This window comes from Schistocerca americana, chromosome 1, assembly GCF_021461395.2.
Source record: "Schistocerca americana isolate TAMUIC-IGC-003095 chromosome 1, iqSchAmer2.1, whole genome shotgun sequence".
In the NCBI taxonomy this organism is placed as follows: Eukaryota; Metazoa; Arthropoda; class Insecta; order Orthoptera; family Acrididae; genus Schistocerca; species Schistocerca americana.
Window position 1 is genome coordinate 184,884,703 of NC_060119.1, and position 18,620 is coordinate 184,903,322.

Sequence of the window (18,620 nt, forward strand, 5' to 3'; positions counted from 1 at the left end):
CATGTCATTCTAAGCATATGTGTCAATGTTTAGTTCTCTATCTACATTATTCCGTGGTTTATTAAGTTTTCAAATTTATACTGACTTTTTCATCACCCGGTACACTACTGGCCATTACAATTGCTACACCACGAAGATGACGTGCTACAGACGCGAAATTTAACCGACAGGAAGAAGACGCTGTGATATCCAAATGATTAGCTTATCAGAGCATTCACACAAGGTTAGCGGCGGTGGCGACACCAACAACGTGCTGACATGAGGAAAGTTTCCAACTGATTTCTCATACACAAACAGCAGTAGACCGGCGTTGCCTGGTGAAACGTTGTTGAAATGCCTCGTGTAAGGAGGAGAAATACGTACCATCACATTTCCGACTTTGATAAAGGTCGGATTGTAGCCCATCCCGACTGCGGTTTATCGTATCGCGACATTGCTGCTCGCGTTCGTCGATATCCAATGACTGTTAGCAGAATATGGAATCGGTGGGCTCAGGAGGGTAATAAGGAACGCCGTGCTGGATCCCAACGGCCTCGTATCACTAGCAGTCGAGATGACAGACATCTTATCCGCATGGCTGTAACGGATCGTACAGCCACGTTTTGATCCCTGAGTCAACTGATGGGGACGTTTGCAAGACAACAACCATCTGCACGAACTGTTCGACGACGTTTGCAGCAGCATGGACTATCAGCTCGGAGACCATGGCTGCGATTACCCTTGATGCTGCATCGTACTCAACGACGAACCTGGGTACACGAATGGCAAAACGTCATTTTTTCGGATGAGTCCTGGTTCTGTTTACAGCATCATGAAGGTCGCATCCGTGTTTGGCGACATCGCGGTGAACGCACATTGGAAGCGTGTATTCGTCATCGCCATACTGGCGTATCACCCGGCGTGTTGGTATGGGGTGCCATTGGTTACACGTCTCGGTCACCTCTTGTTCGCATTGAGGGCACTTTGAACAGTGGACGTTACATTTCAAATGTGTTACGACCCATGACGCTACCCTTCATTCGATCCCTGCGAAACCCTACATTTCAGAAATTGCAGGTCCTGTACGGGCCTTTCTGGATACAGAAAATGTTCGACTGCTGCGCTGGCCAGCACATTCTCCAGATCTCTCACCAATAGAAAACGTCTGGTCAATGGTGTCCGAGCAACTGGCTCGTCACAAGACACCAGTCACTACTCTTGATGAGCTGTGGTATCGTGTTGAAGCTGCATGGACAGCTGTACCTGTATACGCCATCCAAGCTCTGTTTGACTCAATGCCCAGGCGTATCGAGGACGTTATTGCGGCCAGAGGTGGTTGTTCCTGGTACTGATTTCTCAGGATCTATATACCAATATTGCGTAATCACATGTCAGTTCTAGTATAATATTTTTGTCCAATGAATACCCGTTTATCATCTGCATTTCTTCTAGGTGTAGCAATTTTAATGGCCAGTAGTGTATTAAAAAACGGCAGGACATTGATATTTCACGCGGTACGAGTCCTGAGTGAGGAATGCATGTCTACGTCTACATCTACACCCATGCTCCGCAAGCCACCTGACGGTGTGTGGCGGAGGGTACTTTGAGCACCTCTATCGGCTGTCCGTTCTACTCCAGTCTCGTGTTGTTCGTGGAAAGAAATATTGTCGGTATGCCTCTGTGTGGGCTCTAATCTCTCTGATTTTATCCTCATACTCTCTTCGAGAGATATGCGTAGGAGGGAGCAATATACTACTTGACTCCTCGGTGAAGGTATGTTCTCGAAACTTCAACAAAAGCCCGTACCGAGCTACTGAGCGTCTCTCTTGCAGAGTCTTCCACTGGAGTTTATCTATCATCTCCGTAACGCTTTCGCGATTACTAAATGATCCTGTAACGAAGCACGCTGCCCTCCGTTGGATCTTCTCTATCTCTTCTATCAACCCTGTCTAGTACGGATCCCACACTGGTGAGCAGTATTCAAGCAGTGGGCGAACAAGTGTACTGTAACCTACTTCCTTTGTTTTCGGATTGCATTTCCTTAGGATTCTTCCACTGAATCACAGTCTGGCATCTGCTTTACTGACAATTAATTTTATATGGTCATTCCATTTTAAATCACTCCTAATGCCTACTTCCAGATAATTTATGGAATTAACTGTTTCCAGTTGCTGACCTGCTATATTGTAGCTAAATGATAAAGGATCTTTCTTTCTATGTATTCGCAGCACATTACACTTGTCTACATTGAGATTCATTTGCCATTCCCTGCATCATGCGTCAATTCGCTGCAGATCCTCCTGCATTTCAGTACGATTTTCCATTGTTAAAACTTCTCGATATACCACAGCATCATCCGCAAAAAGCCTCAGTGAACTTCCTATGTTATCCACAAGATCATGTATATATATTGTGTCAGGTCCTTGTTCGAAAGTGGCTCGTGTTTCATGTTGTCCTTGTTGCTGTTCTAATCTTCATTCTGGAGATTGGATTGGTACAGCTTTCCACGCTAACCTATCATGTGCAATTCTCATCGTCTCTGAGCTACTACAGCAGCCAACATCCATGTGAAACTGGTTATAATAGTCAAAAGTTTTACCTCTCCCCTCTTACTTCTTCTACGAAATCGACTATTCCTTGATGCCTCAAGATGAGTCTATCAAATTCTTTTCTCCGCATTTCGATTCAGTATTACCTCGTAAGTAATCTGATCTACCCACCTAATCTTCAGTATTCTTCTGTAGCACAACACATCAAAGCTTATCTTCTTTTCTTATCTGAATGTTTATTGTCCACGTTGCACTTTCGTACGTACAGATACTAACGTTAAAATAGTCTTCTCTTTCGGAAACGCTTTTCATACTGTTTCTGGTCTGCGTTTTACATCATCTCTACTTCGGTCATCATCAGTTATTCTGATGCTCAAATAGCAAAACTCTTGTTCTACCAATAGTGTCTCAGTTCCTAACCTAATTCCCTCTGCATCACCCGATTTTAAGCTACTCCTGTTTTACTTTTGTTGATGTTCATATTATAGCCACTTTCAATGCATTACCCATACCGTTCAACTAACCTTCCATGTCCTTTGACGTCTCTGATACGAAAGCAATGCCATTGGCACACCTTGAAAATTTTAATTCTTCTCACAGAACTTTAATTCCCTTTTGAAATATTACTATAATACCCTTTACTGCTTTCTCAACGCATAGATTGAATAACACGATAGATAGACTACAATTCTCCTCCCCTCCTCAATCACTGCCTCCGTTTCACATTCCTCGACACCCCATAACAAACAAACATTTTGAGACATCTGTCTGACGCATCGGCCTTTTCGGCTTAGATCTTTTTTAATATGTGACTTGTAAGTACTGCATCTTTTAGAGTCAGTACAAACTTTAACTTTATTGATGTACTATATACTTAAGATGTTTTGCAACAGTTAGTCTAATTCTGAAGACGACGCTCATAGTAGTGTCGAAACCAGGGCAATTTTGACTTAATATTTGTGACCGAGGGCTTATTTGTTCCAATATAACATAGAAGAATCTTATAGTGCTGTTGGTGTGGTGGGTTGATTAGGTGGAAGGGACCAACCAGCGAGGTCATCGCTCCCATCGGGTTAGGGAAGGATGGAGAAAGAAGTCGGCCGTGCCCTTTCAAAGGAACCATCCCGGAACTTGCCCCTAAGCGATTTAGAGAAATCGCGGAAAACCTAAGACATGATGACCGTACACGGGTCCGAACCGTCGTCCTCCCGAATGCGAGTCCAGCGTGCTGACCACTGTTCCACCTCGCTCGTTGCCGTTGGTGTGGTTCAAATGGCTCTGAGCAGTATGGGACTTAACATCTCAGGTCATCACTCCCGTAGAACTTAGAACTACTTAAACCTAACTAGCCTAAGGAAATTCACACACATCCATGCCCGAGGCAGGATTCGAACCTTCGACCGTAGCGGTCGCGCGGTTCCAGACTGAAGCGCCTAGAACCGCTCTGCCACATCGGCCGGCCCGTTGGTGTGTATCTTGTGTTGTACCACAGTGATTTTCATCTGCCCACTGTTGTGGGAGTGCGTGCGTCTGAATATGTCCTATCAGTCTGATTATCAAACATTCTCTTATTAATAATTCAAAAGTAAAATCTTTGTTAAATGTGGAGGTGCGAGTAGTCTGACCCCAAAGTTCATAAAGCATTTCTGATACAAACTCCGTTCGAACAGGCCTCGGAAGGCCCAACGATACCGACCGACCGCCGTGTCATCCTTAGACGATTGCCGTCATCGGATGCTGATATGGAGGGGCATGTGGTCAGCACACCGTTCTCTCCGCGCACAAAACACACGTTATGCAAAGAGTAATGCATTACTACACGAAACTAAGCAGGGCGTAAAAGAGCATAAAACAGAACATTACACATTTGGCCGATGGCTCTAATAAACGAACATTCGGTCCAAACACTAGGAACAAACAGCTGCCATATGGTCACAATTTCGCAAAGCTAGCACGAAATGAAAATAAACGAATCAGAGAGAAATTTTTGTCGTACTATTTCCTGCTTTGCAGAATATTAGTCACCGCTTCGAGTTCAACTAGTAGTGATGTTAGGAACCTCTTACAACCTCGTGGTCGACTGTATTCGAGAGGGAGATTTCCTGAAACACGGGTACATTCGTGATATGTATATGTCATCGGTTGAAAACAATTTCAACAAGATTATCCCGACTGTGTTGCTCTTCTCCGCTTCTGGTACTATCTCTTTGCGACAAGCTTTTTTTAAACACCCAAGCGGATTGCTCACACGTTGTTTGGACTTAAAAAGCAGCTACGAGTGAAACACACAAAACAGGGCGTGAGTCATGGCTGTGGAGTTGCAAGACACCGGCACGTGCTCACATCCTGCCTCGTTAACGTTTCGCTGCTACCGACATAGTCACTGTCTGTGTCTGTTGGGTGGCCGGTATTTCTGGCCGAGAAATCTCCGATCCTCTCAAACGAGTGTACGTCAGCCGTTGGTATATCTTATGTTCTCGGTAATGACTCAAGTTCACCTGAGCGTCCTTTGCTCGTAAAGTGCTTTCAGGGAATCGTCTGTGGGGAAGGGTTAGTTAGTTGCCTAGGTAGTTAGCATGTTCCGGTGAGCATAATAGAGTTGTGACCTCTCAGTACGATGTGTAACGAGTGACTATTACGGTTAGAGTATACTTTGTAATTGAAAAATATGGTAATATGCTCACCGTTAACATGTTTGTCAATGTTTTTTCCCACGTACCACGTTTATACAGGGTGGCGAAAACAAAAGAGGCCCCATGTCTTATAAGCGTTATACAGACAATCACTCGTTTATTGGTTGGTTGGTTTGTTTGTTTAGGAGAGGAGACCAAACGGCGAGGTCATCGGTCCCATCGGTTTAGGGAAAGATGAGGAAGGAAATCGCTGTGCCCTCTCAAAGGAACCATCCCGGCATTTGCCTGAAGTGAAGTGATTTAGAGAAATCATGGAGAACCTAAATCAGGATGGCCGGACGCGGGTTTGAATCGTCGTCCGCCCAAATACGAGTCCACCTCTTCGGCCGTTTATTGTAAATTACTGAGCAGCAAATTATTGTTATGAAAAAGCATGTACTTCACATTCAGTAAGTCAATAGTTCACAGGAAGTACTGAAAACACTCATCATGAACTTCGATACAAACTCAGCATACCTCAATATGTTTCTGGGAAAAATTGCCAGTTCATTTGGTATGACTTCCGCGATCGCATTGCTAATGTAGGTTTTCACCTCATCAATTGTACGCCGGTTGGTACAGTAGACTTTACCCTTTAAATTACCCCAAAAATAAAAATCACAGGCAGAAAGATCGGGCGACCTGGGAGGCCAAAAACTGCAGAAACTTCTCCGAAAGCTTCGTGGACGTACGACGTTCAAAACCGTGAAGTATGCGCCCTAGCGCCATCTTGCTGTGGAAACGCATAGTCTCCTTCCTCTGTTAGCTGTGCAATGAATGGCTGCAACAATTCCGTTTGAGAGTTGTCGGTGTTGTTAAAGAAAATATGGCCTATAATCCGCTGGCCTGAAACTGCACTCCGAACGCCTGCTTCCAAATCGTACAGAGGCACCTCAAAGCGTTATATGGGATTGTGTTTTCAGTGTTAACGTAACCGCTAATGTGAAACCAGGCTTCGTCTGAGATGAAGTAAAGATTTGGATCCAGATAGCGATCAGCGTCCTGCGTCAGTAACCATTCGCAATGGCATTGTCGTTGGGCGTAATCCGTAGGTTTTAATGCTAGTATGACTCTTGTTTTACACGTTCGCATACGTAACAGCTACAACGTTACCTGGCATTCCGTTCGTTTGATGTTCGGTTGGGCGGATAGACGTCTAGCTGATTTCCATGGACTTCCTACCACAGTCTCGTGAACACGTTCAATATTTTCCGGCGAATAAATTTTCTTTACACGGTTACATTTGGCGTTAGCGACTGAACCTGTCACTCTAAATTTAGTGATCAATTTCTGCACAACACTGTTTGCTGAATCAGCTGTCTCTCGATATTTCATCGTGAACCTTTCATTTAACATTTTAAACGATTTACATTAAAAAGTTTCAACGATAAACACTCTTTGTTCGACTGAGAAAGGCATTCTGTAGAACTGTATTCACAACAAGCTTCAAAGTGACTGCTGACAACGCAGCACTAAATCACTGCTCAACTACACGTTACACCACGGGACCCCGCTCGAGCGCCGCACTAGCGTTAAGAAAGCGGCACTTTACCTCGGAGGATGTCTCCCGCAGTCGGAGACGAAACGTCAGGGGAGAGTTTTATACATCGACCACAGCCTATCAGCCTGGACGTTTTAAGGGAAAACACTCATATAGTTTCAAAAATCACGTTCGGTATAACGCGGGCCTCCCTTATGAAAGAAATAATGAATGCCTGAGGCTCAACATTTACGTATAAACAGCGAAAATGTAAAAGAGGAATAAATAATCTTTCTTCCTTTGATTACTAGCAGAGAGGGGGTGTCCAATGAGGAAAAGTTTCGAAAACGTTTGAAATTATGTGTAAATTTTATTGGAAGTCTGTTAGTCCTCTCAAATACTGGATGGATATAATCTGGACAATTTGCTCACCATGAGTTAAGCTGCCTCAAAACGTATACACAGTTTGTAACATTGACTTGTAGTCTTAAACCTTTAACATAAGACTGTACTTGTTAATAAGAAGATTATGACTGCATTTTAAATTGCTAAATTCTGTCAATAAATGTATGAAGTAATCAGCACCTCTCTTTCTCTCTGTCTCTGACTACACACACACACACACACACACACACACACACACACACACACACACACACACAGGCATGTTATTGTACATTCAGAACTACTTCTACGGTGTAAGAGTTGTCACGTAATTACGATCTCAGTTTGTGTCTGAAGCTAATGTTATTGTCTACTAGCGATCCCGGCAATATTTCGCAATTGCTAAACACGTTTAGGAAGTAAATATGTACAGTAATCTAGGATACGCCTGGGAATTGTGTCGATACGCAAATTTCATCTTCTCGTTGCAACTTCGTCCACTTTGCAGACATGGATCTCGAAATCAAAATAGATCGTACAGAATATGAACGAATAAGACCCCATTGCTTTCGTCTTTTGCTTGTAATTTTTTTCGTACACAGTACAATTATAAAACTTCTGGATGTAAAACATTTTCTGTTCTTTTGTACCCTGGTGGTAAGAGTATGAACTGATTTTGTGAGCTACCAGTCCGTGAAAGGGCAACATACGGGGTATTCAAAAAGTTTCACAGCAGTGCCGTTTGATCGTTAGCCGTGGGTGCCGTACGATTGTCCACCTGCCTGGGTTTTTCAACGAAACAATAAACGCACAACGATACTGCAGTGGTATTCCGTACCCATTTATAGAAGAACTTGTGTTTTTGTAACGCTGACTTGTTGTCTTAAGCCTTTAACATAAGACTGTACTTGTTAATAACAAGATTATGGTTCAAATGGCTCTGAGCACTATGGGACTGTGGTCATCTGTCCCCTAGAACTTAGAACTACTTAAACCTAACTAACCGACGGACATCACACACATCAATGCCCGAGGCAGGATTCGAACCTTCGACCGTAGCGGTCACGCGGTTCCAGACTGAAGCGCCTAGAACCGCACGGCCACACCGGCCGGCAACAAGATTATGACTGCATTTTAAATTGTTAAGCTCAGCTATAAATATATGAAGTACTCAGCACCAACGGTTATTTTCAACAAGATGGTGCAACCGCGCATACAGCTCGCGTTTCAATGTCACTGCTTGCTGATGTTTTTGGTGATCGCATAATTTCACAAGGACTTTGGCCTTCAAGATCGCCTCACCCAACACCACCTGACTTTTTCTTCTGGGGTGCAGCGAAAGCAGCTGACAATTAAAAATCGTCCAAATTCCGTCGATGAATTGAAAACTACAATATCCACTTTCACTGCTTCTGTTACAGAAGAAATGTTACAGCTTCTGTTTAGAAACATGGTTAGACGAATTGAGTTGTGTATTCAACAACAGGGGGGACACTTTCAACATTTAATGCGAAAATTTGTAAGTAAAAATGAATATTCAATGAATTAATAGCTTGTATTTCACTGAGTTTCATATCGGAATATTCACTGCGGCATACGGCACGCGTGGCTAACAGTCATACGGCACAGCTGAGACTTTTCGAACACCCCGTACATTGGACCTTGCGAAAAGCGCTTTGATTGTAAATCAATTCAAAAAGTATTTTAATGTCTGAACTTGAGCCTTGTTTATTATTTTTGCAAACGAAACCTTGATTGGGAAATGGAGTCGCTTAAAGTGAATGATATCGAGCCTTCTTTATTGTTACTTCAAACGAAGTGAATGGTATCATTGGTATACGGGGTATGGGAGAGAGGTTTCCAGCTGCTGGATCTTCTATAACATTATTTCGCACAATTTTAATCTGCGAACAGATAGCATTGGAAAGTTTCAGACAATTCATCTTGCATAATAGTATTGTAATCGCAAGCCAATTAAGCATATGTAAAAATATCATAATGTACAGATTCTCGATCAAAACCGATTGCGAGGAAGAAAACATAACACCACATTGCTGTATATACAATTTTTGATATGGAGAAACAGTATACACAGGTGCGCAAACCTTAAGGATGGAAGTAACTTTCGCATGGTGTGTCACTGGGCAAGTAATACAGCTCGAACAGACTTGTACCACACATAGAATGAACTGCTACAGCATTGTACATAAGATAAATGAAAGATATATGCAATGAGGCAAACAAAAATGACTAATTCAAAAGCAATAATTATACTGAAGTCGCAGCAATTTATAATGGTCCTCTGCACACTACAAACGGTGGCACATACACCACTGGCCATTAAAATTGCTACATCACGAAGATGACATGCTACAAACGCGAAATTTAACCGACAGGAAGAAGATGCTGTGATATGCAAATGATTAGCTTTTCAGAGCATTCACACAAGGTTGGCGCCGGTGGCGACACCTACATCGTGCTGACATGAGGAAAGTTTCCAACCGATTTCTCATACACAAACAGCAGTTGACCGGCGTTGCCTGGTGAAACGTTGTTGTGATGCTTCGTGTAAGGAGGAGAAATGCGTACCATCACGTTTCCGACTTTGATAAAGGTCGGATTTTAGCCTATCGCGATTGTGGTTCATCGCATCGCGACATTGCTGCTCGCGTTGATCGAGATCCAATAACAGTTAACAGAATATGGAATCGGTGGATTCAGGAGGGTAATACGGAACGCCGTGCTGGATCCCAACGGCCTCGTATCACTAGCAGTCTAGATGACAGGCACTTATCCGCATGGCTGCAACGGATTGCGCAGCCACGTTTCGATCTCTGAGTCAACAGATGGGGACGTTGGCAAAACAACAACCATCTGCACGAACAGTTCGACGACGTTTGTAGCATCATGGACTATCAGCTCGGAGACCATGGCTGCGGTTACCCTTGACGCTGCATCACAGACAGGAGCGCCTGCGATGGTGTACTCAACGACGAACGTGGGTGCACGAATGGCAAAACTTCATTTTTTCGGATGAATCCAGGTTCTGTTTACAGCATCACGATGGCCGCATCCGTGTTTGGCGACATCGCGGTGAACGCACATTGGAAGCGTGTATTCGTCATCGCCATACTGGTGTATCACCCGGCGTGATGGTATGGGGTGCCATTGGTTACACGTCTCGGTCACCTCTTGTTCGCACTCACGACACTTTGAACAGTGGACGTTACATTTCAGATGTATTACGACTCGTGGCTCTACCCTTCATTCGATCCCTGCGGAACGCTACATTTCAGCAGGATAATGCACGACCGCATGTTGCAGGTTGTGTACGGGCCTTTCTGGATACAGAAAATGTTCGACTGCTGCCCTGGTCAGCACATTCTCCAGATCTCTCACCAATTGAAGACGTCTGCCTAATGGTGGCCGAGCAACTGGCTCGTCACAATACGCCAGTCACTATTCTTGATAAACTGTGGTATCGTGTTGAAGCTGCATGGGCAGCTGTACCTGTTCACGCCATCCAAGCTCTGTTTGACTCAATGCCCATGCGTATCGAGGACGTTATTACGGCCAGAGGTGGTTGTTCTGGGTACTGATTTCTCAGGGCCTATGCACCAAAATTGCGTGAAAATGTAATGACATGTCAGTTCTAGTATAATATATTTGTCCAATGAATACCCGTGTATCATCTGCATTTCTTCTTGGTGTAGCAATTTTAATGACCAGTAGTGTAGTTCTTAATACGGCGTATGTTAACCACGAACGACAGTTCTTGCTGTGCAACGTCCTACTATGCTGGCTACAAGGTTGGTAAGGAGTTCTTGTGGTAGGGTGTGCCATTCCTCTACCTGCGCGGTCGCCAATTTCTGAATGGCCGTTGGCGGACGTGGACGTGTCTCCTCAAGACATGTGACACGTGCTCGATGAGATTTAAGTCGGGGGAAGGGGCAGGCCATTCCATGAGGCGAATATTTTCTCGTCCCAAGAGCCCCGCCACTTGTGCTGTTCGATGTGGTCGCACATTGTCATCCATGAAAATGAAGTCAAGGCCAAATGCATCTGAGGAAAGGCGCACATGGAGAAGAAGTACAGAGTCACGATAGTGGTGACTTGCGAGTTTATCGTGTTCAAACAACTAAAGGGCAGTACGCCCATGCAGCATTATGCCTACACACACGCCGGCCTGTGTGGACGAGCGGTTCTAGGCGCTACAGTCTGGAACCGCGCGACCGCTACGGTCGCAGGTTCGAATCCTGCCTCGGGCATGGATGTGTGTGATGTCCTTAGGTTAGCTAGGTTTAAGTAGTTCTAAGTTCTAGGGGACTGGTGACCTCAGAAGTTAAGTCCCATAGTGCTCAGAGCCGTTTGAACCATTTTGAACCTACACACACTTTTGTGGACTGGCAAGACAGCCAATCCACTAGGACGGGAGGACGAAGGGCACGCGTTTAAGCTCACGCAGGATGGCGTGAGGTCTGGAACAGGACAAGGTCTTTATAGTAGCAAAAATAGTACGTAGCTTCTGGAATACTTCACTTTAATGCATAATTGGTGAACATCGGTCTGACGGTACATGCATCACAAGATAAATAGCAATTGATAATGGCGCCTTGCTAGGTCGTAGCAAATGACGTAGCTGAAAGCTATGCTAACTATCGTCTCGGCAAATGAGAGCTTAATTTGTCAGTGAACCATCGCTAGCAAAGTCGGCTGTACAACTGGGGCGAGTGCTAGGTCGTCTCTCTAGACCTGCCGTGTGGCGGCGCTCGGTCTGCAATCACTGATAGTGGCGACACGCGGGTCCGACGTATACTACCGGACCGCGGCCGATTTAAAGGCTACCACCTAGCAAGTGTGGTGTCTGGCGGTGACACCACACACACCACAATAGCTGCACCACCAGAACGATAGACAGTTTTCCTGGATGCGTAAGTGTGCTATTAGGGTCATTGCAATATGTATACATTCACATATATACATCTCAGTAAATTAGCTTACCACTCCTATTTTCATTCTCTGCTTTCGTATGGCATAATATTCTGGGGTAACTCATCATTGAGAAAAAGAGTGCTCATTGCACAAAAGCATGTAATCAGAATAATTGCTGGAGCTCATCCAAGATCATCCTGTAGACACTTATTTAAAGAGCTAGGGATCTTCACTGTAGCCTCACAATATTTATATTCACTTATGAAATTTGTCATTAACAATCTGAACGAATTCAGAAGTAATAGCAGTGTACATGGCTACAACACTAGGAGAAAAAATGATCTTCACTACTCAAGGTTAAATCTAACTTTGGTTCAGAAAGGGGTAATTATGCTGTCACAAAAGCCTTTGGTCACTTACCTAATAGCATCAAAAGTCTGACAGATAGCCATATAGCATTTAAAAGGAAATTAAAAGAATTTCTGAATGCAAATCCTACTACTCATTAGATGAATTTTTGGATATAGTAAGTGGGTAATTCCCCCACCACCACCACCAAAAAAAATAAAAAATAAAAAAATTAAAAATATTCAGTGTCATTTAATATTTTGTGTAATGTAATATCTTGTATAGACACCTTTTATTGACCTGACACGTTCCACATCATTACGAAGTGTCGTATTCACGATCTGTGGAACAAGTACTAATCTAATCTAATCTGTTCCCAACTCTCGCCATACGAAGGTACATCCACCAATGTCGAGCATGATCGCATTGGTGGTCCAGGTGTTATGGTATTGGGAGGATCATGTTGTAAGACCGTACTGACCACCAAATCTTTAAACATGGTACGCTTATTAGTCAACGCCTATGTGGGACTGTACTCCTTCCTAAAATGAATTGTCGTATGGCTAGGGCCTCCCGTCGGGTAGACCGGTCGCCTGGTGCAAGTCTTTTTAATTGTCGCCACTTCGGCGACTTGCGTGTCGATAGGGATGAGATGATGATGAGGACAACACAACACACAGTCCCTTAGCGGAGAAAATCGCCGACCCAGCCGGGAATCGATCCCGTGCCCTTTGCATGGCATTCCGTCGCGATGACCACTCAGCTCTCGGGGCGGGCTGCTCCTTCCTGATGTGCGTCTTTCCAAGGATGCCTTCGATTCTGACTTCATTTTTATGAATGAAAATGTGTGACCGCACCGAAAAGCGCAGGTAGAGGAGTTTTTGGAACGAGAGGGTATTCGACGAATGGACTGTTCTGCTCCCTGTTCTCCCTACTTACAGGGTGTTTCAAAAATGACCGGTATATTTGAAACGGCAATAAAAACTAAACGAGCAGCGATAGAAATACACCGTTTGTTGCAATATGCTTGGGACAACAGTACATTTTCAGGCGGACAAACTTTCGAAATTACAGTAGTTACAATTTTCAACAACAGATGGCGCTGCAAGTGATGTGAAAGATATAGAAGACAACGCAGTCTGTGGGTGCGCCATTCTGTACGTCGTCTTTCTGCTGTAAGCGTGTGCTGTTCACAACGTGCAAGTGTGCTGTAGACAACATGGTTTATTCCTTAGAACAGAGGATTTTTCTGGTGTTGGAATTCCACTGCCTAGAACACAGTGTTGTTGCAACAAGACGAAGTTTTCAACGGAGGTTTAATGTAACCAAAGGACCGAAAAGCGATACAATAAAGTATCTGTTTGAAAAATTTCAACGGACTGGGAACGTGACGGATGAACGTGCTGGAAAGGTAGGGCGACCGCGTACGGCAACCACAGAGGGCAACGCGCAGCTAGTGCAGCAGGTGATCCAACAGCGGCCTCGGGTTTCCGTTCGCCATGTTGCAGCTGCGGTCCAAATGACGCCAACGTCCACGTATCGTCTCATGCTCCAGAGTTTACAGCTCTATCCATACAAAATTCAAACACGGCAACCCCTCAGCGCCGCTACCATTGCTGCACGAGAGACATTCGCTAACGATATAGTGCACAGGATTGATGATGGCGATATGCATGTGGGCAGCATTTGGTTTACTGACGAAGCTTATTTTTACCTGGACAGCTTCGTCAATAAACAGACCTGGCGCATATGGGGAACCGAAAAGCCCCATGTTGCAGTCCCATCGTCCCTGCATCCTCAAAAAGTACTGGTCTGGGCCGCCATTTCTTCCAAAGGAATCATTGGCCCATTTTTCAGATCCGAAACGATTACTGCATCACGCTATCTGGACATTCTTCGTGAATTTGTGGTGGTACAAACTGCCTTAGACGACACTGCGAACACCTCGTGGTTTATGCAAGATGGTGCCCGGCCACATCGCACGGCCGACGTCTTTAATTTCCTGAATGAATATTTCGATGATCGTGTGATTGCTTTGGGCTATCCGAAACATACAGGAGGCGGCGTGAATTGGTCTCCCTATTCGCCAGACATGAACCCCTGTGACTTCTTTCTGTGGGGACACTTGAAAGACCAGGTGTATCGCCAGAATCCAGAAACAATTGAACAGCTGAAGCAGTACATCTCATCTGCGTGTGAAGCCATTCCGCCAGACACGTTGTCAAAGGTTTCGGGTAATTTCATTCAGTGACTACGCCATATTATTGCTACGCATGGTGGATATGTGGAAAATATCGTACTATAGAGTTTCCCAGACCGCAGCGCCATCTGTTGTTTAAAATTGTAACTACTGTAATTTCGAAAGTTTGTCTGCCTGAAAATGTACTGTTGTCCCAAGCATATTGCAACAAACGGTGTATTTCTATCGCTGCGTGTTTAGTTTTTATTGCCGTTTCAAATATACCGGTCATTTTTGAAACACCCTGTAAATACCATCGAGCAAGTACGGGATTTGTTGCGGTGAAGCATTACAGCACTCCCACATGTACCGACGACCATGTAGCAGTCGTCAGCCGCGCTAGTGGGAGAACCTGAAGGTCCGACCACTGGAACTGCTTACCAATCTTGTGGCCGACATGGGAGCGCGGTTGCGGTTAGTGCGCAGCTGTCCGCGGCGATCACACACCGTATAACGAACCATGTCCAGCCTTTCGCAGTGTCGAGGGGACCACCACGAATGGCTGTGTCTGAAGTGTAATTATTTATTCTTTTTAATAACCACTGCGGTAGCAGCCCGTGGACGGGCGGGCTCCATGAGGGCGTAGGGGACGATGCGGGAGACCCGCACCGACGTACTAGGCAAAGTCCTAGTGGAGATGGTTTGCCATTACCTTCCTCCGACCGTAGTGGGGATGAATGATAATGGTGATGAAGACGACACAACAACACCCAATTATCTCGAGGCAGGAAAAAATCCCTGACCCCGCCGGGAATCGATCCCGGAAGCCACTGCGCGGGAAGCGAGAACACTACCGCAAGACCACGAGCTGCGGACATGTATATAGATAACAAGAATTTCGTGTTGCTCAATGGCCTGTTGCAAGTCTTTCGTTTGGACGCCACTTCGGCGACTTGTGTGTCACTAATCTACCCCACTTTTCGAAATGGGAATGGGGAGACCGTAAACTTTAGTATTCAACATTAATTTCAACTTCATACTTATACACGTTCCTGAGGAAAATGGGTCGTAACAGACGGACAGAGTGACAGTTGTAAAACAAATGAGACTAAATATTTTTTATGTGATATAATAAGAAATTAACAATTTTGCATTTTTTTTGTTTTGCGTGTAATTTTCAACCTGGCTTCTTGTTGGATTTCAAGATTATAGCTTAAGGGGAGTTCCCTACACGTTTTTTTGAACGAGGTTGCCAGTGTCAAATTATGACGGACAGGCGGACAAAAACGTTATCCCATAAGGATTCCACACTGGACTCGCATTCGGGAGGACGACGGTTCAATCCCGTCTCCAGCTATCCTGATTTAGGTTTTCCGTGATTTCCCTAAATCGTTTCAGGCAAATGCCGGGATGGTTCCTTTGAAAGGGCACGGCCGATTTCCTTCCCCATCCTTCCCTAACCCGAGCTTGCGCTCCGTCTCTAATGACCTCGTTGTCGACGGGACGTTAAACACTAACCTCCTCCTCCTCCTCCTCCATAAGGATTCCGTTTTTACCCATTGGAGTACGTTACCTCAAAACAAACCGTGCACGAATCTCTGCATTTGTGTTCATGAGTTAAGAAACTAACATCAATGGAGAAGTTAAAAACACACAGGCCAGGATAGGATTTAGTTTTGTATGTTTTGTTAGTGCCATCAACCTACACTACTGGCCATTAAAATTGCTACACCAAGAAGAAATGCAGATGATAAACGGGTATTCATTGGACAAATATATTATACTAGAACTTACATGTGATTACAAAAAATGGCTCTGAGCACTATGCGACTTAACGTCTGAGGTCATCAGTCGCCTAGAACTTAGAACTAATTAAACCTAACTAACCTAAGGACATCACACACAGCCATGCCCGAGGCAGGATTCGAACCTGCGACCGTAGCGGTCGCTCGGCTCCAGACTGCAGCGCCTAGAACCGCACGTTACTCCGGCCGGCCATGTGATTACATTTTCGCGCAATTTGGGTGCATAGATCCTGAGAAATCAGTACCCAGAACAACCACCTCTGGCCGTAATAACGTCCTCGATAGGCATGGGCATTGAGTCAAACAGAGCTTGGATGGCGTGTACAGGAACAGCTGCCCATGCAGCTTCAACACGATACCACACTTCATCAAGAGTAGTGACTGGCGTATTGTGACGAGCCAGTTGCTCGACCACCATTGACCAGACGTTTTCAATTGGTGAGAGATCTGGAGAATATGCTGGCCAGGACAGCAGTCGAACATTTTCTGTATCCAGAAAGGCAAGCACAGGACCTGCAACATGCGGTCGTGCATTATCCTGCTAAATGTAGGGTTTCGCAGGGATCGAATGAAGGGTAGAGCCACGGGTCGTAACACATCTGAAATGTAACGTCCACTGTTCAAAGTGTCGTCAATGCGAACAAGAGGTGACCGAGACGTGTAACCAAAGGCACCCCATACCATCACGCCGGGTGATACGCCAGTATAGCGATGACGAATACACGCTTCCAATGTGCGTTCACCGCGATGTCGCCAAACACGGATGCGACCATAATGATGCTGTAAACAGAACCTGGATTCATCCGAAAAAATGACGTTTTGCCATTCGTGCACCCAGGTTCGTCGTTGAGTACACCATCGCAGGCGCTCCTGTCTGTGATGCAGCGTCAAGGGTAACCACAGCCATGGTCTCCGAGCTGATAGTCCATGCTGCTGCAAACGTCGTCGAACTGTTCGTGCAGATGGTTGTTGTCTTGCAAACGTCCCCATCTGTTGACTCAGGGATCGAGACGGGGCTGCACGATCCGTTACAACCGTGCGAGTAAGATGCCTGTCATCTCGACTGCTAGTGATACGAGGCCGTTGGGATCCAGCACGGCGTTCCGTATTACCCTCCTGAAACCACCGATTCCATATTCTGCTAAAGGTCATTGGATCTCGACCAACGCGAGCAGCAATGTCGCGATCCGATAAACCGCAATCGCGATAGGCTACAATCCGACCTTTATCAAAGTCGGAAACGTGATGGTACGCATTTCTCCTCCATACACGAGGCATTACAATAAGGTTTCACCAGGCAACGCCGCTCAACTGCTGTTTGTGTATGAGAAATCGGTTGGAAAGTTTCCTCATGTCAGCACGTTGTAGGTGTCGCCACCGGCGCCAACCTTGTGTGAATGCTCTGAAAAGCTAATCATTTGCATATCACAGCATCTTCTTCCTGTCGCTTAAATTTCGCGTCTGTAGCGCGTCATCTTCGTGGTGTAGCAATTTTAATGGCCAGTAGTGCATCTGTGAAACGAGATGTGACGAACTTAAGGGAAATTCATATCGAGGGTGCGGTGCGTACTGATGGTGGCGAATACAAAATACATTCAGAAGCAGAAGTGCTCTTCTACAGTCTTCAGAAAGTGGCTGGAAGGTAACGGCCTGCGTATCGCCAGGACGTCACACGCTGACAACCGCCAGCGGCGGCGTCTCGTAGGACCGGTTTGTTCGGTGCAGAGGCTACGCAGCAGCAACAGCCAGTACAGACTGCCACCTAGATTACCTTGTCGCCCTTGTCGGTGTAGGTCGTCTGAAACAGATAAAAGTAAGGGTCAGCATCACGGAGAACTCTCGTCTAAAAACTTTCATCATTAATGGTTCAAATGGCACTAAGCACTATGGGACTTAACATCTGAGGTCATCAGTCCCCTAGAACTTAGAACTACTTAAACCTAACTAACCTAAGGACATCACACACATCCATGCCCGGGGCAGGATTCGAACCTGCGACCGAAGCAGTCGCGCGGTTCCGGACTGAAGCGCCTAGAACAGCTCGGCCACTCTGGCCGGCTTTTATCATTACTCGTAGCCTATTGTTAGCGACGTTGTCTTACACACGTAGTAATTGAAGCATTCTTTGGCTTAATCTGTGCTAACAGTTATTGTGAAAAAGGGTAGTGACTCAATCTGAATCATTATACTGGTGAATTTATACATCAATGCTGCATTTCAGTTCGTCTTCATCAGGACAGTGAGAAATTCACGATTGAAGGCAAATTTAGGTAGGGACGCTCCACACCACCA

The 18,620-nt window shown here is 45.2% G+C and overlaps 1 protein-coding gene across 1 annotated transcript in view; it reads right to left on the reverse strand.

Annotated features, from left to right (window-relative positions):
• The window catches only part of LOC124551261 (4-hydroxyphenylpyruvate dioxygenase), a 137,355-nt gene that overhangs the window by 78,109 nt on the left and 40,626 nt on the right, over positions 1-18,620 (reverse strand). Inside the window, exon 2 of the mRNA XM_047126457.1 lies at positions 18,100-18,126. Coding sequence (XP_046982413.1) covers positions 18,100-18,126 — 27 coding nt within the window. The remainder of the gene's footprint in view (positions 1-18,099; positions 18,127-18,620) is intronic.